At 36.5% G+C, this 22,530-nt stretch overlaps 1 protein-coding gene across 2 annotated transcripts in view; it reads right to left on the bottom strand.

Moving 5' to 3' along the window:
* The window catches only part of Sema3d (semaphorin 3D), a 197,523-nt gene that overhangs the window by 90,713 nt on the left and 84,280 nt on the right, over positions 1–22,530 (bottom strand). For both annotated transcript variants that reach the window (XM_075956062.1, XM_075956063.1), the window contains exon 3: positions 13,359–13,519. In XM_075956062.1, the coding sequence (XP_075812177.1) occupies positions 13,359–13,519 (161 nt within the window). The remainder of the gene's footprint in view (positions 1–13,358; positions 13,520–22,530) is intronic.

Here is a 22,530-nt window from a genome sequence, read left to right as displayed (position 1 = left end):
CATTAATATGGCCATAGAGATAGATCTTCTCCACCCTGACCAAAGGGCAGAGAATTCAAGCATACTTCTGTTCCTTGTTTTGAAATAGAAGGTTTGACCTAGGTAGTGACTACCTTCAGGATATTTGGTGTAGGATGGCTTCACTGTCTAAACAACAGGATTATTTTTTCAAGAGTTAATTAACAAAATTGGCTTGATGTCTTAAAGTATTGAGGCAAGTAACTATTCCTGTTGTCCTTTGTATTATGTTAAAGCATCTTTGACTTCCTCCCCCTTTTGTACTGGGGTATAAAAGTGTATGGAAAATTAAATACGGGCAGACTCAGAATGCAAGGATGCAAATCAGGATGCAAGAGGAACTGAGCAGCCCTCCCCCTACTATCCTATGTCTGTATGTTTCTTTCTTACCTCTGTTCCTTCTAGCTAACATTTCTAATCCTCACGGCCCTACCCTGGGGCTAGGATGGCAGCAGAAGTCACCCCAAAAAGGTGGCTCTGGATGTATGGCAACTCAACAAGGCATGGCTTGCGACACAATTTAAAATAACACAACAGTTTAAAAATACTTGTCTCCTTCTGTTTCTTCTTCGTCAGCTCTTTTCTCCTCTAATCAGATGCACTGTGAAAACAGACAGCCTGACCTATTTATTCTCCTCAATACCTGCAGCATCCAGAAGAGAAGAATACATGAATAGATCATCAAAAGTATATGTTGTGAGAAAGAGAGAAAAACATTAACAAACAAATTCAAAAGGATTTTAAGAAATACAATATGGTTGGATAATATTCTTTTTTTCCTTTTTAGAAGATTTATTTATCTATTATCTACACGGTGTTCTGCCTGCATGGTAGAAGAGGGCACCAGATCTCATTATGGATGGATTGAGTCAACATGTGGTTGCTGGGATCTGAACTGAGGGCCTCTGGAAGAGCAACTAGTGTTCTTAACCTCTGAGCCATCATCCAGGCCCTATAATATTCTTTTTATGGTTAAATTATTCTTGTCTATGTACTCCTAAAAATCTGTATGGAATACTGTTTGCATGTTCCATTTCTTCTTTATTATTTCTGCAATTTTTCTAAACTTTATTTAAAAATATTTAAGAATCACACACCTAAATCAACCATGTCCAGTTTCTTTACAACTCACTGAACTACTGTGCAGTGAGAATAGCCTTTGGAATGGAATTTGTGGTGTTTCACATTAGTTCTTAGAGGTTCCGTAGTGAATATATTTTAAGCACTTATCCATTAAACTACCAACTTCCATGACTGTGGAGCAGATACCGTGCTAGTATTATTGACATGAGCACTGGTGTGTCAAGGACCCCAGTGCCTCAGATCCATGCCATAGCAGTGCCTTCCCTGGCTGGAATACTTACATTGGCAGTGCATGCAGAAAATATCAACCACAGGTTTCTCCTCTCACAGCACTGCAGCCTGAGACTGCTTCTCTACAATTAGTAGCTTGCCTCCCATTCAGCTGTATATAATGAATGGACTGATTCCCCAGGCTGCTGCTTCATCTCCATCAGAGCATCTTGTCCACCCTACCCCAGCTTTTCTGTAGGTTTGCCTATAGATTCTTTAATTCCCATTTCCCCAGTCAGGTCAATCCCCAGATTGTGCAGGGTGTGGCCTATGATAGTTAGGACAAGAAAAACAGGTTCATGGCTGCTTTCCTCACGAGTCTATTACTTGAGTTCAGTCCTTGTTTGTCGCATTATTCTAAACCCCCTTTGTGCCTTTTCTTCAAGTTATACTGTTCTATTCCATTACCTTTCTATCAGTCTATGACTTAATGACATTTGGTGACTTACGATGAACAGTGAAATCAGCATTGCTCCTTCCTCCCCTGTTTATGACCTGCAATGTACACACACTGAGCACTGAAGAATTCTTTTTTTTGTAATTTCCTTGGAATGGGGAAACGCAGGCATTCTGACCAGAGTTCTGGCAAGAGACTGGGTTGTCTGCCTGCAGTCTGACAGTCCGTTACAGTGACCAGATGGGACCTGCATATCAGCGCTGAGCTAAGGGGCCAGCACATCCATGAACGAGGCAATTGTTTTACGGCTCTGATTACAGGACAGCTTGCGCTCAGTAGGCGATAGGAGAAGATTAAACAGCATGAAACTAAGTAGGGTGTCTCATATAAAAACTTCATTTATTATGATATCTGCGTGGATCCAAGAATTTTATGTTCTCCTAATTTCGGGTGTTAAAAGGAAAAGCGGTGTCTTTCTTTCATCGGTAGCCACGTTAGCTGAAGAGGTTATTTACTCCAGTTCTCGTCTCTGTAAATAACAGGGACACAGAGTGAACCATTGTGGTCCATGACTTTATGCAGCCGCAGAGGGGTGAAGGGAATCCCAGTCAGAGGCCATTATTATTTATAAAGAATTTTTTTATTATCCTGAGCACAAAAAAGCAGAGCAGGATCCTTTCCTATAGAACTTTGTTGTAAACTTCCCTGAGGAAAGGGAAATAACAAAAGGCCTTTTTCATGTGAGCAAAGAAAGATGGGTGCTTAAACACTCCAGAAAAAATTACTAGATTTATAACTACAAACTCAGTTATTTCATGAGTACAAAAACAATAAGGGCATGGTTTGATGAACTTTAACTATATCGAGTACTTTTGTAATTACTCAGTTTTAATAGTAAGGGCAAGGAAAAAGTTACACCATCTTTGGGATACAGAAGAAATATCTCTCATATGGATAAGTTTGGAATCACAGAATCACTTTATAATCTAGTTAAAACTTTCAATTTCTAAGAGTTTAAAAGTTTTACTTAAGTAATTTATCTTTCATTTGAATTCAGTAATTCATTCTGAAAGAGTTTGGTTTTATTTGTTTGCTGTTGTTGTTCAATAACCACAAAGATAAAGATCTTAAATAACTATCAGATTTCGTGTTTTACTTTAGAAAAAATAAATTGTCTCGGGTTTGTTTAACAAAAACAAGAAGTTCTGTGAGATTAAACATTCATGTTGTTTTGATTCACTGTCCTCACACTTAGAAATCACAGGAAAGCGTCTTTGTTTGTAAACCAGAGCACATTTATCATTTTGTCACATTGAACCATTTCTCCCAAATGGAGGACACTATGCTTACATTAAAACAATACGTTTAAGATACTTTACGCAGAAAATAATTAAGTTCTATACTGATTTTGCCTATAATCTTATAAGTAGAGTTTTCTAATTATTGGGTTTTTGTTGGGATACAGTAAACAAGCTTCACTTTTTTTCTTAAAATAGTTCTCCCCCCCCCCGCCGTGTGTGTGTGTGTGTGTGCGTGTCTGTGTGAAAACTGTGTCTCACTATTTAGTTGAAGCTGACCTGATGCACCCAGAATCCTGCTGACTTATTCTTCCTAGCAATAGAATAATAAGCGTGCACAACTTGCCAACTTAAGAAATTCATTTTTCTTTTATTTCTACACTTCATCTTAGCTAAAAGCCCAGGAGTCAATTCACGTTGAATTACTACTGCATTAATTCACTGAACATTTTTATATATTTGATTTTAAAACCTCATTTTTAATGAGAAAACAGTTTTAAATCGATTGGATAAAGGGATAAAGATGCCTAAGCATTATTTACAAATAAAGCAACTAATCTAATTCTGAAGATTGTTTTTAAAAAATGGGTCAATATGCTTTTTGTATTCTCTGTAGACAACATTCCCAGTTACACTTTTTATGGAATCCAGCAAAAATACTACTGAAAAATCATAGGTAACAAGATACAAAAAAGAAAACTGGATTTGATAGATTCTATTGATATTTCAGAGGTTAATAACATGGCTATTAGTATTTTCTTACCCATGTGATTCCAATGGGAAGACTTCATGAATGATGTACAATAACTCTTCCATGACATTTTTTGAAATAAAACAGCATTCTTTTGAGATCTTATTTTAGGGGTTGGATAGTATAATTTGATGATCAAAGAAAAATTTTAACTGAGGCAAAATCTTAAGTGAGGTATTGATCAAAGATGCAAAAATCTTCAAAATGATAGGCAAGATTCATTTAGATCATTTCATCCATGTCCAAACAATAACAGACTTGGGAACTGGAGATCTGAAATTACTGTTTCCCCTTGAGGAACGTGTTTTCATCTGAGCAAGCTCACTCAATGCTACAAGGCCACTCTGAGAATTTGTTAGGGATGAGTCTTGGGGATCCTCAAACAGCTCTTGGTCTTCAGCTTTCTTGTGAGCTAATGTCCGAAGGGAGAGGGCAGTAAATGACAGGGAAGATAGTGGACATGCTTATTGACCTACACATTCCGAGTATGTGTAGTATGATGGCTGCCTAAGGCATTAACCAGAGCCGTGGGAAAAGGCTTCCCAAGAAATAGATAGATGCCATGATCAAAAGTAGAGTGTTGCAGGTAGCTCACAGATCTACCTTTCTAATGCCCCCTTTCCTTTCTACGTCTCTTTCCAATAGTGGAGGCATGCTTACCCCAGTATTCTGGGCTTTATCACTCATCCTCTATGGTACTCTCCCCAGTCCCATTCCATGCAGCTCTTTGCCAACCTCTACTTCTGAAATCCTAACTCAAAGGGGGTTGTTTTCCTTCCTCTTCTTCTCCTGGCAGTTGCTGAGATTTACAACTTGTCTGCCCCCCTTTTTAATATTGAAAGTCAAATAAAATTGGCCTCCAGCTTAACAAAAAAGGAGGAGGAATGATATTCCTCCTTAATCAGAGAAACACGGGACAGAGAGACACACTTTAAAATAATGGAAATAAATCTTGTATGGGGGTTATCCATGAGGTTATTCTAGGTCTCATTCAAGAAGGTCAAGTGAAAACGCTAGCAGTGAAGGCCCCAGTGATAGAATCCGTCTCCTGGCGAAGCCTCACACTGCAGAGGAAAACACAGCCACCCTTGTGCAGAGAACCCTAAAGGACATAGCTTCTTAAGAGGAAATGCACAAAATTCACTGACCTGGAAGTTTGAACAATTTGCATTACTAAACAGAATTTATTAGATATTTCATTCTGTGGTCAGCCATGAAGTCAAAAGAGAGAAGGGAGAAATTTAGTTTTGAATATTACTACTGAAAATTTATGCATAGAAAGTTCCAGCTTTCCATTGCTAGTACAACTTCAAGCTGACTGGGGAGAAGGAGAAAAATGTTCATTTACAATCATCGTGACAGCTCATGTCTGATTAGAAACCAGTTTGTTAAACTCCTTTAAACATGCCAAGTATATTTCTGGGTGGTGGTGGCACACGCCATTAATCCCAGCACTTGGGAGGCAGAGGCAGGTGAATCTCTGTGAGTTTGCTGCCAGCCTGGTCTGCAAAAGCTAGTTCTGGGGCAGTCCCCAAAGTTACAGAGAAACGGGGTTTTCGATAAATTAAACAAACCAAAAGCCAAGTATGAGCCAGGCAGTGGTGGCACCTTCCCTTAATCCCAGCACCTGGGAGGCAGAGGCAAGTGGACCTTTGTGAGTTGGAGGTCAGCCTAGTCTATAAGAGCTAGTACTAGGACAGGCTCCCAAAGCTACAGATAAACCTGTCTTGGAAAAAAAAAAGCCAAATATGGTCATTATTATAATGTCTATGCTGATCATACTTTTAAAAATTATTTCTATTTTTTTCATTCACTTTGGGTGATCTAGCCCGTGGAATGGTCTGTGCACATTTAGAATGGAACTCCCCTTATCTCAGTCTAACCTAAATGATTTCTTACAGGCATGCACAGAAATGTGTTTCCATGGTGACTTGAAATGCCATCAAGGTGAACCACTATATCCATCCCTTATCAATCTGACACCCCAATACATCATTTATTCCCCAACAAAATATTTTTATTGATACTTTGGAAATTTTCTCATAATGCAACATGTTCTTACTGCATCATTAACAAAAGGTAATAAACTGTCCATGCCAGATTGGCCACCTGTCCCAAATGCCACTGACGTTTTTCTCTGTACTTTCTGACTATAGAGATGGGGTAGACTATTGATACCTTCGGAAGAAAATCTCAGCTCCCTTAATTTAGACAGGGAAGAGCAAGAACCTTTGCTATTTCACTTCTTAAACATGTTTTTCCCTATTCCAAATGAACAAAAGAAAACAATAAGTATCAAGATTAATTTCAAACATGAGCCACATAAAATCAGTCAATTTCCATTATTTCAAAAATCTCTGATCTATTTTGAATTAACTCAATTCCAAGCATGACAGAGTTTTTCCTCCATTCTGTGTTCCTCATGTTATATATGATCTGTCTTTTCTTTTAGATACTTAAAAATCATCTGGTGTTTTATAACTATTTCATGCCTTGCATCCTTAACTAGAATTAATGAAGTTGATGATCATGCAGACATTTATATAAAACCTGAATTTTATATTTTACTACTGTTTTCATTCTAATATCCAAAGCTCAATGGGTATAAGAAATGAAAAAAAATGTGTCTTATAAAGGATAAAAGAAAAATATTCAAACTTCAGTCATCAATAAAACATTCTCATCTTTATTCCTGTAATTAACAACTGATTTTTAGGACCTGAGATTACAAAAACCAAAACAATACAAGAAAGAATTCTTGTATATGATTTACATTCTGCTAAAAATACATTCAGGGACTTACAACCAAATGTGTTCTTTCTTTATCAACTGAATTTTGGTTATTTTAATTTTAGAAACAATGTCACTTATATTGTAAATATTCACTAGATAAAACAAAAATATTGTTATCAAGATACATGCAATTCTATTTTTCTATATCTTTAAATAAGAATGTTTTATCCCATTGCAAGCATATTGTAGCAAAATAAAGATAATGCTAATGCCAAGTCTACCCCAGAAATGGACCATAATATGTGTAAAGCTGTTCTCCTGTTTCTATATGTTGATCTATCTGTGAACCATTTGTGTTGTTGAAATCATCTTACACCAACTTGAGGATAACATTGACATCAAGAATATCTGACAGACAAAGAGAACTAGAAAGACCTCAGTAGAAGGTGCTACTAAATTCTGGACTCTAGTATTATAAAGTAATATTTTTACTAAGATAAATATACCTGTAAAGAGGTTTTTTTTAATTTATTTTTGTACTATTCTTCTGCTCTGCAAAGTGCCCAGATGCTTAGTTATCAACCAATGGCATTACTGGGGACTGTAGGACTTGATTAAGGCTACTGAGTTCCAGATCAGATTGACTTGCGTAAGACCTTGGCTCACAAACTCAAAGGTGGGGAAAACAGTTGAGTAGTAGAGAGACCAAGGCTCTTTTCCTCATCCTTCTGTCTTCCGTGTAGCCTAAAGAAAGCAGCTGCTTCCACCAGGCACTTGAGTGTAAGAGCCTGAACTGCCACGGACCCGAACACAACTGGGTCAATAGAGTTGGAAGTGAAAATCCAAAGCTGTACTGTATTTGGAAAAGCAAGGCGAGGCTGCTTTCATGGTGTGTAACTGTTTATAATTCTTTGATTCTTAGCTGAAACCTTCTTAATTAAATAAAATTTATAAATTAATTATTCCTCAGAAAAAACACTGAAATTAACAATTCCTAAGACAGAATGAAGAATATGAAATAACGCTACATTTAAGGAGTATGTAAGTGGATGGGGGATGTTTTAATAGTTACACAAGATGAGGAACCTTGCATTCCTATAAACACACTGCCTGCCATAGTGAATTGAAAGCATAACCTGGAAGTGAGGCAAAGCAGTGGGGAGCAATCTGTAACAAGAGCCTGCAATCAGATGAATGCCTTCAGGATCCCAAAGGGGACAAGCTGGAGCGATAAGTCACAGGAAGGTTCAGCAAAGGCAAACCTTTGTGACTAGATTATTCATTTTGCAAAGCATTAAAGTTACTTAGAGGAAATAGAAGTATATTTGGGGAGAAGGAAAAGGAGGAAGGCTGAAAGGAGGAAAGGGAGAAGAGAGAGAGGAGACAGAGCGAGTGAAGTACCAAGGAGGAGCTTAAATAATGCGAGAAGCATTGGAAATAGGGTGAAGATGAATTGGAAGCCTTAGAAATCTGAGCGGCAGACTCTAGTTCCCAGACAATAAACAACATATAAAGGGGCATAAATGTGGGGAAAAATGATTTTTAAAATTTTTAATTTCTGGTGGCCATGATGCATGGTTTGATGTGAGAAAAAATAATAATAAAAACGCTTGGTTGATGGATATTTTATATCACTCCTATTAGGAGGATGTAAAGCAAGATTTGCAACACCCAGTCAGGTCTGCCAACTGAGGCTCTTGTTAGAATTGTACTGTCTTTTTGCTGCTGATGTTTCCTGGTTCCCCCTCTCAGGTGCTGAATTGAAACACTCACTAATAATCCATAAACTAATCTTCATCTCAGTGTTGGTATAACTGAACGCACACACATAGACTGGTACAATTCTACATTCTTTCCTTGAAGTGGGGTCATTTCTAGGTGGTCCTAAATATTGATTTTGATCTAGTGTTGAAGAAAGACAAAACTCAAAGTGTATTAACTCTTTGAAAACCTGTCCCAGAAGGAGTTCACAGGCTATTCCCTTATGAAAGGACCAAGTAGGGAAAATCCTGATTAAATTATAAGACATCACATCCTTAACACATTCATACTTGCATGGAATTTTATTCAATACAGAAATAATCTTTCCTCTTTAGAAACAAAAACAACACAAAAAGAGTAAGGGCATGTCTTTTGTCCTAAATGTCAAACCATTTAAAAGAAAACAAAACAGTATTTATAACATTTATTTTCTAGGTAGTGAAAATGTTCCAAAATCCTAAGTTTATGTCTGCATAATTCACTACCCTAGGCTCAAAAGCTAGCCTGATCGAGAGTAAAGACAGTGCAAAGGGAATCATTATGTACTCATTTTCTAATTAATTTGTTGTGTTTTCTGCTCTTACTGTAATAAACAAATGCCTGTGTAAGTGTGAACGAGAATGGCTACGTTTCGGTAGGCACAGTCCTATTAGTATATGACGTTGACATATACATTGTATGACAAATTTTGCTTTCTTCAACTGAGCACTTTTCACAGACTCTTTTTTTTTATTTCCCTTGGGAAAATATTAACAACCAGACACTCATAACTCAATTATGTGCCGTAGATTGCTGTAACTCTAAAGAGAACAAAGAACACCTTCAGCCCTCAGAGTCCCAACATGTGTGGTTGCTTTGCACAGAGCAGTCCGGATCATTACCGAAGGGCACTACGCCAATGCAAACGCATAGGTCCATACACTGCTGAAGTACTACTTCTCAACACTTACCAGCTACCGTGGAGTACCTTTTAGCACTGGAGTGATTTATACAAAATGAAATGGTGGAAACCTACATAAACACAAACTGTTTCCAATGCATATATGACTTTCTTATGAATTACATGTTTTAGCGAAGTATAAAGGAATTTCAGCCATGTGAAAAACCACTAATTAAATAAAATATTCAAATAATCATTTGTTACAAGAATATCAAAAGTTATTTCACAACATTTACTTTATTAAATATTAGCACATTTTAAGCATGGAATATTGCCAAAAAAGTTATGCTTAAAATAGTCAAAAGGAAGTTGTGCTATCACAACTTATTTTAAGCAATGATCTAATACACTCAGTTCAGATAAATGAACCTTTTCTTCCAATCCCTGAAGGCAAAGAAGAGAACAAGAACAGATCACTTTAAAAGTATGAATTGCTTCTTGTTATTATACTAAACCAAGACATATTTGGGAAAATGCATTAAAAGTCAGATTGTATAAAAGCGAAATTGCAAAATTCAATTTTAGCTTCGTTTGTAGAAAGTGTTATCTTCTACTAAGATATTTACTGATGGCTGAGATATCACCGGATATCATCTATCTATGTCAAGGTTATGGATGTTTTTAAAATAAATTCCTGAATAAAAAAATACAACCTTAAGAATTGATAGAATAGAACCACAGTATTAGAGTGGAGGTTACTCCTTAAATTCTAGCATATAATCTACTTTTACTTCATGTTGCCTTAAATAATAAATACATAGACCATAGGATAAGTCTAATTCTTAAAAGACTGCTTTCCAAGTAAATGAATTAAGAGAACTTGAGAAAAACTTCTGGAAATGTTTTTTTCTCCCCACTTTTCTTCTAGAAACACAGCTTCCATTAATGCATCTATAGATGATTGCTTTCAAAGACACTTAGCAAGATTGAACATTCAAAATAAAAACAAAAGCTAAAACACAACCCATTTTTCCTTATGAGATAGCAAGACATATAGAATTACTGAAAAAAATAAATGATATCAAGCAAGTCTTCCATCCAAGGGCTACCATCTAAGAAAATTATATAGGGTGAGCCTGTGGTGCTTATGTTTTTAAATATATGTGTACACACACATACGTGGATTTTTGCTTGCTTGTTTTTGTTTAAAAAGAAGTAGCAGTCAGGGCTGGGGAGATGATTCAGATAGTTAAGTGCGTGGAGTCTGATCCCAGCAGTCATAACAGAGCTGGCTTGGAGACGTGCATCCTTAATTCCAGCATTGGCAAGGTGGACACAGAAGGATCCTTGAGAAAGGATAGCTTACAACATAGGAACATCCATGGGTTCCATGTATACTGAGACATGTCTCCTAAAGGTGAAGAGTGATAGAGACCTTACACATCTTCACACACATTCACAGACACGAACCTGTATGCATGCACATACTCCCACAAACATTCATCAAACTAATAATTAATTCTTAGTAGACACAGTATTTCTTCTCTTATACTAACGTACGCTAGATATGTCATGATCGTTTCCATATATTTAATCTACTCTTTTATTTTGGTGTTACTTCGGATTGGACTCAGGGCCTAATGCATGCAATGTAAGTGCAATAGCACCAAGCTTTAGATCTACAAAAATGAACAGCACAAAAGACAATTCTTGTGCTGGGTTTGACATCTGACTCCTGTAATGCCAGCCTTCTGGAGGTGAAAACGGGAGGATTACCAGAGCTTATAAACAGACTGGACTATAAAGTTAAGAAGCTATCTCAAAGAAGCCAAACCAAGCAAGTCAAAAAAGAAGAGGAACATACAAAGCAAATACCTGTCTATATTCAGGTGTTCACCAAGCAACAATAATACATATGCAGATACGCATTTACATGCAGACTAAAGTCTCAAGAACAAACCTTATTCAATTAACCAAACCACTGATACTTAAATATAAAATGTATTTCATACATATAAGGATCAGAGAACGGTCATTATAGGTGAATATAATAAGGTTGTTCAATGTCCCTGTAAACAGAGCTCAATACTGACTCTGATTTACCTGACTCTTACAAGAATTCTACCTTTATGAAAATAAAAAAAAACTAATAATCACTGGTGCCTCGCAGGTTAAGAATACTTCACACATTTTGTATTTTAAATTTTCAATCCCTCTAAGCTTTGATATATCTAGGTTTCACTGTAGATAACAATATTTGCTAAACTCTTAGAAAATGTTAGGTGATAATACCTGAACTTTTATTTTCAGCATTGCTTATCTTGTAGGGTATAGTGGAAATTTTATTTTGGATTTTAATAGGTATTTCTTTTGCAATTTTAAAGATTTAATTTAAATTTAATTGAAACTGACACTCAAAACAGGACAATTTTATGAACCAGGAAAATATCATTTCGTGTTTTACACATGTAAAAATTAAGTAATATTTAAATCAGATCTAAACCTCTCTTTCTCCTCAGATATCACTTCTTTATTTTAGTAAATTTCAAAATTCCTTCCTCAACTTTATTTTTCAGATAATTTCTCACAGCTAACCTCTTAATTTTCTGAAGAGCCACCATATTGTTTTCAATAATAAGTTCTCACAGAGATCCAGCTGCCTCTGCATCTCAAGTGCTGGAATTAAAGGTGTGTGTTGTCACCACCCAGCTCATTTTCCTTTCTCAATGAAGTTTCTTTACACCTGTTGAAAGACAGATGAATGTGGACCCATTGATTATCTGTGATAGTTTTGTTTGTTTTTGTTCATTGGTCAATTTGTCTGTTTTTATGAAAATGCAATGGAATTTTGACCACTCTAGTTTCACAATAAATTTTGAATTCAACTTAACCTGTGAGGCACCAGTGATTATTAGTCAGGTAGGACAATGCCTCTAGTTTTCTCCTTTTTAGTAAAAAAAATATAACCCCTGATAAGATTTTAATTTCATATAACTTGTTGAGACTTAAAGTAGCCTACCACCTCACTTTAGTGTTTTCTGTGCTGATGAGAACACATAAGTCTGGGTGCTGGCTGGGCCAAACGTTCTGGGGATGTTTGTCAGACTGAGAATTCAACATAACTCCTAAATTTCTGCTCATTTTTCTGTCTGAATGATCTGTGGATTGACAGAATGGGCCATTAAACTCTCCAACAGTTTTTGAGTGGGGGGGTCTCACTCTTTCTTTAGTCTATTAATTTTTGCTTTACATGTTCGGGTGATTTTATATTAAATGCATTCATACTTAGATGACCATTTCTTTTTGTTGAGTCAAACTCCTTGTTATGTTTCTCATTTACTACTTTCATGTAAACTCAGTTTTATCTGATGTAAGTATGGCCACCTCCATTTCCCTGACTAGAGTGGGAGGCACCTCTCCCACATGCTTAGCTGAGCTGAGGAGGCAATATGAGATAGCATTTCCTTCTTAAGCATTCTTCAATATGTCGTTTCTTTATATCATATTAAAACCAGGGTTTATGGTCACTCTTATGCAACTTTCTGGTTATGTGAATTGTTCAGATTGATGTCTGTGGGGTTACCGTTGTTGAGGGATTTTACTCAGACGTCATCTTTCTCTTTCTCTATGTTTCTTTTAATTGGTAAAACTTTTTAGCCACTTTATAGTTGGAGCATTATGAGTTTTTATTAGCTCATAATCATAGATCTTGGTAAAAATTTGTTCAGATGTGAAATAAAAGTATGAAGAAACAATGTAAAACATCATCATAGTCTTAAAACAAAGGAGTATTTATTAATTAAAAATTAATAAAATTTTATTGTTGCATTTTCAGGAAAGAATACATGTTTACTTTTGACTAATTCCCTTGCAATATCTTTATTATAGATGCTTACTTTTCTAATATATAAGTAGATATTTACACATTTTGCTCCCCTCATTCATGTTTTCAATGGCTTCAAAATTATACTCATTGACACAAAATATGCATATATACTGAAATCCATAAAAACATAAAATGTTTGTCCAAGGGATTTTGTTTTTAACTGTCTTCTATTGTTCTTGACACATGGAAGCCCTCCTGAGTGACACTGTCACCTAACACAAAACAGGCATAAGGCACAGAAAAAATTCAGTGAATCCAACAATGTATATAAATAAACTGACCTTCTTAAAGTTTTTGTTTAAGTCGACCAGATTGAGCAGGAAGACATGGTCCTTGACCCCTAGGAGCAGCCTGCCTCTCTCCTCATCTACAAGGAGCGTCTGGAAATCCAGTCCTTCCGACGAACCCAAAAAGGGAATACAGCTGTTTGAGAGCAGCAAGTCTGTGGAAAAGTCAAAAGAGGGAAAGGAAGGGGACTCTTTCAGCATGAAATGTGTTTACCTGTCAAAATACACATAATAATCCACTTTTTGAACATTCTTATGCTGCATGGATGCTCCAGTGTTGACACATTGGAACAAGTTTAACTCCTTCAGAAACAGACACTTTTCCTTAAATAGTGATTGCTTCTATTCTCTGTATAAAATACATTTTAAAATTAACATAAAATTTTGAACTATGAAATACAAGATATTAAAAAACAGGTCATGAATTATAATTTAAAGCATTATTCTTTTTTTTTAAAATTTGAAAAATGATAAACCTAAGATGCATCAACAAAGTATAAAAGTGTGTCATAAATATCATGGAATATTTTTCCTATTGTGTTTTTTAAAAATTTTAATTAGTATGAAAAATGTCGACGTTATTGTGACATTTTCCTTCTTATTTCACATTGCCTAGTGTTTACATTTACCTCTTACCTACCATGGCTCTCCTTCCTCCCTTCTGATATTTTCCCTCTCCCTAGATAGCTCCTCCAACATTCAAGTCAAAAGCAAGTGATATTTGTTTTTCAGAGTACTGTTTCATTTTCTGTTTATATTGTAATTCATCCATTTACCCACAAGTAAGGCTAATTTGTTGCTTCCAAGTTCTGGAAGCTACAATAAATTATATGCATGCAAAGGTTTTTGCACATATATTTTTGATTTCTTTGAAGTAAAGCAAAAGAAACAATTGTGGGTCACATATTTAGTTTTGCCAGAAATTGTCCCATATGCTTACCAGGATGTCTAAATCAATTTGCATTTTGATTGATGATGATTGCATGTACCTATTGTTCCTATTCACATTGTTGTTGTCAGCATTTTAGATGTGGTCCTCCTCATAGACATGTATTGTTATGTCATCTTACTTTGAATTTCTCCAATGATATTGGTATGGTATATGAGTTCATATGCTCATTTGATATTTTATATCTTTATTGGTGAGGTGGATATTAATGTCTTTGATTCTATTCTTTTAAAATTCATTTTGTTTCTTATTATTGAATTTTAATAAGTTGTTTTTTTTTTTTTACAGTTTGGATATTTGTCCCTTGAGAGACAGGTGTTTTCAAATATCCACTTTCTTGTCTATAACATCTAATTTTTTTTTTATTTTCCAGGACTGAAAGAAAAATCTTTTATAAGTAAAATTCTATTTGGAGAGCTGGAAAAAAAATGACCTTGTCTTAATTGCATCTATTCCTCTTTCATAAGGATGTGGGTTGGGTTTCTAGCACCCATGTGGTGGTTCAAAAACTCCTGTAACTCTGGTTCCAAGAGATCAGGCACTCCCTTCTGGCCTCTGTAGGCACCAGACACACATTAGTGCCCAGAAATACATGCGGACAACACATTCATAAACATAAACGACATGTTTTAAATGTAGCAAACTAGAGATTTAGCTTTTAAGTATGTGTGGTGGGGGTTATACGCATGTGAGTACTGTTCTTCCAGGCGAGACGTGCCAGATCTCCCTGGAATTCAAATTATGGCAGTTATGAGCCATGGATGCTAGGAAGGAAAGGCACGTCCTCTGAAAGAACAGTATGCATTCTCATTCTCTGAGCGAGCTCTCCTTCACCTCTTCCTCCCGTTCGTGATAGTGTTCAGCATGGAGCATTAATGGAATGCCTGGACTCTCACTACATTTTTAATTTCTTATTTTTTGAGATTATAGTACAATCAAATCTTCTCTCCCTTCCCTTTCTCTTCTCCAAACCTTCCCATATATGCGTCCTTTTTCTTTTCATGTTTGTGGCCTCTTTTTTCATTAATTGTTACTTGCATTGTGAACTTATAAATTTATATGCATATGCATCTCTAAATACAAAGGTACAACCTGCTCTAGGTCTGGATAATGTTAATTGTACGTGTGTTTTCATAGCTGGCCATTTAGCACTGGATGACAAATCTGTGTCCTTTTTCCTGGGGAAGACCATTATTCTGTGCTCAGCCTTGCTTAGTTGTCTGTAGTTCTTTGTGTAGGTTGAGGCCTCCTGGGCTTTTCTCACTCACTGTAACATGTCTGCTGCTTATACTTAGGCAGTCATGTTGGTGAGTCTCTCTGTGTATTCTTTGCGACAGGAAAGCATGGTAGAAAACCATAACCAATCCAAAGGAAGAGCTGGGAAGCCCAATCTCAGTGAAAATGTCTACAAACCAGCTTCCACACAGATTGTTCAGGGACCATTATGTAGATTGTAAGAAGCCAAAGTTCAGGGAGTTTTCTGTGAGAAAGTGTCTTCTAGCAATGCACACTTCCTTGCTATTTCAGATCTACATTTCTTGCTCAGATGCATGCTTCACACAAAGTTGTAAACAAAAAGTTGAATAAATCTCTAAAGAAGTGTTGCCTGAAAGTGGAGACAGAATAATAAATGTAAAACTGGAAAATAAAAAAATGGAAACCTTCAAATGACTTAGTACAAATGTAACTTCACAAATGAAACCATTTCATCTTGATGGAGTGAAATGCATATTCTATAGTTATGGTCTTTGGTGTCAAACCTGGTAATTATATTGTATTTCCTAGTTTTCTTCTCTTTGAGACCTGTTTGTTAGCCCAGTGCATTTGGTTAAAAACAATTATAACAGACACTTCTAAGTAAATGAGATCTTTGTAACACATTTCTTTTAACCAAAGTACCTACTATAGTATCTTTTATTTCTGTAAACCTAGAGCGCCACTGATGACCAATAAGGTAGTAGTAACAAACTTATCACTTTACTAAAGTTGAGGATGTGACAATTTAAAAACTATTGGTAATTTTGACATAATTAACTATTAATTACGTTTTTCTACTTCGATTTATTAATTGTTATCTTGCTCAATTTATAAAACAGACTTAAAAAATTATAATTTAAAATGTGAGAAAGGTGTAAAGGTGTAACACAACCAGGAATCTCAAGTGCTTGTGGTTACCAAACAAAACTCTTTCTTTAATATTTATAGAGGACATTTATGCAGAGTAGATGGACATTGAACTATATCTTCATTTTTATGGAACTGAGTGTTATTTTTCATATGAGAGGTACAATATTGCAATATAATTTTACAACTCCGAATGCTATGTTTTGGAATCATTTCCAGTGAACATTCCACACTGGCTGTAAGTAGAATTGAGAAGAAAGCAATTCATTAAGGGATTGGCTAGGACAGATATGATTAAAGCCTTTTAAAAGAATGCATTTCTCACTAAACTTCGCACAATCAGGCAAATCTGCATTTTCCCTGGGATTTCACTTAGGTAAAGTAGAAATGTGAAAAATTAAAAGTAATTGAAGAGACTCCCAAGAGTATATACTCACTTAACTAGTAAACAATTGTGTTTGATATAAACCCTCAATTTTTCAAAACTGATGGTTGTTCTGAAATATGGATTACATTGAAAATTACAACATACAATATGACATGGCATAAAGAATTCAAGAGTTAGATCAAAGCACCAGCGTTCTGTCTGTGGTTGGCAAATCATTGGCAGTGTGGTGTAGTGATCTAGGACAAGTCCCTGGACCACCATGGCTCAGCTTCCTAAAACACAAGTGAAGATAACAGAAAGTATATGGCAACTGCTGTTTGCTCACAGAACAAAGGCACTAGTGTGAGATTGGCCTTAAAACAATAGGTGGTACACACCCCATGCTGTGGATTGATCAACTACTACAAGGATGATGTACTCTTTTAAAATCTATGTAAAATCTATGTAAAAAAAGCATAACATTTGCATATTTATATTACTCTCTTGACAAGTAGAAGAGGTAATTTTTAGCATTTCTTAAAATTATAATGAGTAAGTATGAAAAGGTTAGTAAATATTGTTCTTTTTTGTTGTTTGTTTTTTCTTTTTTCTTTTTTTTAATTGATTTTATTGAGCCATGCATTTTTTTTTCTGTCCCCCTTCCTTCCAACCTTTTCCATGGTCCCCATGCTCCCAATTTACTCAGGAGATCTTGTCTTTTTCTACTTCCCATATTGATTAGATCTATGTCTATAGTCTTTCTCAGGGTCCTCATCATGATCTAGGTTCTCTGGGATTGTGGATTGTAACCTAGTTTTCTTTGCTTTATGACGAAAAGCCACTTATGAGTGAGTATATATAATATTTGTCTTTCTGGGTTTGCGTTACCTCACTCAATATGATGTTTTCTAGATCCATCCATTTGCCTGAAAATTTCAAGATCTCATTTTTTTTCCTGCTGTGTAGAACTTCATTGTGTGAATGTACCACATTTTCCTTATCCATTGGCTGAGGGGCATTTAGGTTCTTTCCGGGTTCTGGCTATGACAAACAATTCTGCTATGAACATAGTTGAGCACATGTCCTTGTGGACATTGAGCATCCTTTGGGTCTATACCCAAAAGTGGTATTGCTGCGTCTTGAAAAGTTGTTTCCTAATTTTCTGAGAAATAGCCATACTGATATCCAAAGGGGCTGTACCAGTTTCTGCTCCCACCAGCAATGCAGGAGTGTTCCCTTTTCCCCACATCCTCTCCAGCATAAGTTGTCATCAGTGTTTTTGATCTTGGCCATTCTTACAGGTATAAGATGGAATCCCAGAGTTGTTTTGATTTGAATTTCTCTGATGGCTAAGGATGTTGAGCATTTCCTTAAGTGTCTTTCAGCCATTTTAGATTCCTCTGTTGAGAGTTCTGTTGTTCTAAATATTAGCATTGACTTCCAATTTGGGCCAAATAAGGTTTTTTTTAATAAACACATTATTGTATCTTTTTATAAACCAGAAACATGTAGGTTAAAACATATATGCCAATTTATGATATTCTGATAAGATTAAAGAATATTTATTACACAAAATTATATAGCCTAAGTGAGACACGTAGCTGGATGTTCACATTATTGTATTAGAGAATCTTGCCTGCAAAAACTATTGGATCATTGCGTGTGTGTGTGTGTGTGTGTGTGTGAAAGTAATAAATTTATTTGAAAATAAATCACAACACATGTGGATTACATTCTAGGAGAGGTCCAAATTTTTTTTCTGAGCTATATCTTGTACAGCATTTTCCTGTTGTGTCCTTTACCTACCCAACATCACCATGGCTTAAAGTCACTTAAAAAGTAATAAGACCTGATGAATCATCAAGTCAGTGTAGACTAAAGCTACATTGTACCCCAATACTTATGCCACCCACAAGTCTTCATCATACCAGACCAACACTGCAACTTGTAATTAGCTATTTCAGTACAATATAGCCAAGTACCAGTCAATAAGATAATTTGGTAGAGACTGTATATTTACAGCTTTTAATGCAGTTTATTTTTATAATTCTATTTATTGATATTGTGACCTATACTTGTTCCTACTTTATAAACCTTTGAGCATATATGCTTGAAAAAAATAATTTATGGAGGTTTCACTATTCCTGCCAATTTCATTATTCTGATTTTCTTGGAAATTATTTCCTACTTGTGTGTATTATGTGCTGTTGCTATTCCTTGGTATGTACTCAATTCGTGAAAAAGACCAGCCTTACTTGTATTTAAGTTTCCAGTAGTTATCTTAGTGTCGGAAAAAATTAAGTACTTAATGACTATTTGTAGCATGGAATTTAGTCTATTAAACATGGAAAATATGTGGGACCAGAAGAAGTGAAACTAGACATACAGACAGTGTCTAGATAGCCGAGGGCAGTGATGTCAGGCAGGGGAGTTAGGCTATTATGTAGGTGACTGGAAGCCATGCACATTTTAGTTTTCAAGGAAGTGGCAAGGTCTCAAACTGAGTGTTAGAGAGATAAGTGTGCCTACAGAGCTCAGGACGGATGATGATGGGTCCTGGTGGCGTCAGGAAGACTACCCAGGAATCTCTAAAACAAGAAAAGTCCCTGAAATACACCCAAGCCCATGCAAGGAGACAGACACTTAAGAGCTGTGTATTTCAAAGTTTTTTTATTCTACTTATGCATGGAGGAAAATAAAGTTGATATATTCATTTGCTGGATTCTATTTCACCATAACAAATTCTATTTGGTTTGGTTTCAAACAAACTTAGCAAGAAAACAGCTGCAAAAATATTGACTAACCTGAAGCATCGTCATTTCCAAATGATTTAACGTTGTACTGCAACAACACTAGCATCAAAGTGATTAAAGCATGCCTCACCAACCCTCTGCAGCCAAATAAAATAATTAGACTGAAGAATTACATATGAACACGTCTCGGGCTGACAGACACGTTAGGAAGGGACCTTGGGACAGAGATTGGGACAGGTTCCTCTTCCCAAGCTTATCTTTCTTGCATTCTTGCCAAACCCAGCAAAGTTGTTGCTTGTTTCCATGGGATCTTCAACTAAAACCTACACAATAACAACCCTAGAGAATATATCTTTACACCTAAAGCTGACACATACCCTGAACTCCAGGAATCACAAGTGGAGACTTGGCTGTTCTGAGTGCCAACTGAGTTTTATGCTTTCGCCTAAACTGGAAATTCTCAGGGGTACAACTGTCAGCATTGTTCTCATCTGTAAAACCCTGGAATCTTGTCGGGTTTCTTCCCTCTCTACCTTTAGTGAAAAAACAAGTGTGTCCCTTCACACGTCCCATGCTGAGGTCTCTTGTGATCCTACTTACTCAGGGGTGCCCTTGTTTAGGGGTGTCATCAGCATTTACAATGGGACCTCACATGGCTTCTTTGATCCACATAAACTCTGAGCTGACCCACCGAAGCTTCTAATCATGGCTTTTGTTAGTGCATTTACCTCTCACCCTTTTTTCAGCCTTGGAATGTTACCCAGATGCTCAAACCATACTTCTGTAATAGAAACACAATGTTGGAAAGCAGATAATATAATTGCTTCCAAAATAAATGAGATAAATATATTAGTGATTATCTAATATTTTTAAAACATAGACATTCTCTTCTGCAGTGGATTTGAGAAAGACACCAGAGATATTCATGGTCTATAACCCATTACAGAGAATTGGGAAGGGGTTGTGAGAATCAGTAGCAACATAAAGGATTCACAATCCCAATTCTGCAGATATATGCACTTTTTCTTTTCTTCCTTTACCCTCTCTTTCCTTCCGACTCTATTATCTTCTTTTAAAATCTACCCTCTCTCTGTGCGTGTGTGTGTGTGTGTGTGTGTGTGTGTAATCAGAGGACAGCCTCAGTGGTTGGTCCTATACTTCTGTCTTCTATGGGTTTTTTGCTTGCTGCGGTATTCTTCAGGTTAGCTAGTTCATTAGCTTCCAGGGCTCATCTCTGCCTTCCATCTCACTGTAGAAGCACTGGGATTAGAAATGCATTTCCTCTGGCTTTAAGAGTGTTCTGGGTAGGCCGGGCGGTGGTGGCACAGGCCTTTAATCCCAGCACTTGGGAGGCAGAGGCAGGCGGATCTCTGTGAGTTCGAGACCAGCCTGGTCTACAGAGCTAGTTCCAGGACAGGCTCCAAAGCCACACAGAAACCCTGTCTCGAAAAACCAAAAAAAAAAAAAAAAAAAACCAAAAAAAAGAGTCTTCTGGGTATCTGTAATCTCATCCTCACATTTAGCAGAGTTCTTTCCCTACCTAGCTCCTTTATGAGGCAGGTCTCCTGAAGCCCAAGTTGGCTGGAGCCAGCATGTTTTCAAAATGACCATGAATTATTGATCCTTTTTAGCTTTACCTGCCCGTGTTTGCTAAGATTGTTTACATGTGCTATGGCACACAATTATATGTGTATTTTTCCAAAGAGAGTTGTAAGTTGAGCTTCATCAACATATCTTATAACTGGGAAAATATGAAAAGAAAAATTGTGTTTCCCATACATAGTGAGAATAAGAAAGTTAGTATTTGCTATGGGACAAAAGTCTTTTATCCTGGCACTTCAATTTCGATTTTAAAAGCTCTGACATTCTCTCCTGAGTACCATTCTTGTGCTGGAAAGTACTGATAGCTTGGTCAAGACACCCTGTCTAACAGCAGTACCGCGTGGAATGCACAGCCTGGTAGAGAAAAAAAGCTAAACCATCGGTGGAAAGAACATTCACTGCAACGGGAGTACTGAGATTAATCAAACACAAACTATCATTAGCAGTGAAATGGGAAGGACTTGTTTTCTATAATTAACCTAATATAAGTAAACCAAATCATACTATTTCAATGTCTTCTACTCTGGGTGGGACTGGGTACCATGGTATTAGAACTGTTTTAAAATTTTGGTAAGATATATGACATATCGAATAACAAATGTACTCACATTTGAACTTCTGAATGTTTCTCCTGCTTTTAACAGTAGGGAGACCCTGTCCTTTTGGGAAAACACAACTAATTATAAATATGGGAGATCTTATTGGCAGTCTTGTATTAGTAACTGGGTGTCAAGCTACTTAAGGAGGAAATCATCACTGGGTTTCATATTATGGATTTCCCTTAGTGTTGAAACCCTGAGACAAGGACTTCTCTTGGGCAAAATAGTCAGGTGCTCTCCCATGTGAAGGTCAGGTTAAGGACTGGGTAATTCCTGTTTTTTATTGAAATAAACGCCCGCTTTTCAAATAATTCTTTGTATTTCCTTTTCAGTGTCGTTTAATACAATCGTGTATTCAGCCTGAAAGCTCGCATGACCTGATGATCTTCATTCTTCCTCTTCACCCCCTCAAAGGAAGGGAGTGGTGAGTAATACCGAATCTAATAAATTTAGGATTAAGCAACACAGACTTCCTCAGTTTTTGAGTGCTAAATGAACATGACCTTAAACCCTTGAAAAATTAAATTTACTGCCAGAGATCCTGAACTGGGTGGAGCTGGCAGTTTCTCTCATAAGTCTGCATGGCTGGGAAATGGCTTTGCACACCCTATAAACGGAGAGACCTACACTATGTTTCACACATAAACACACACACACACACACACACACACAGACGCACACACAAACGTTTTGAGAGGTAAAGATTCATCACTTAAAAAGAAAATCAGCTTTGAAGAAAGTCAGATTACACCCCCTGCCAATCCGAAGACCA

Source organism: Microtus pennsylvanicus, chromosome 22, assembly GCF_037038515.1.
Source record: "Microtus pennsylvanicus isolate mMicPen1 chromosome 22, mMicPen1.hap1, whole genome shotgun sequence".
Classification (NCBI taxonomy): domain Eukaryota; kingdom Metazoa; phylum Chordata; class Mammalia; order Rodentia; family Cricetidae; genus Microtus; species Microtus pennsylvanicus.
Note: the sequence above shows the minus strand (reverse complement) of the source record. Positions and strands in the feature narration are given on the sequence as shown.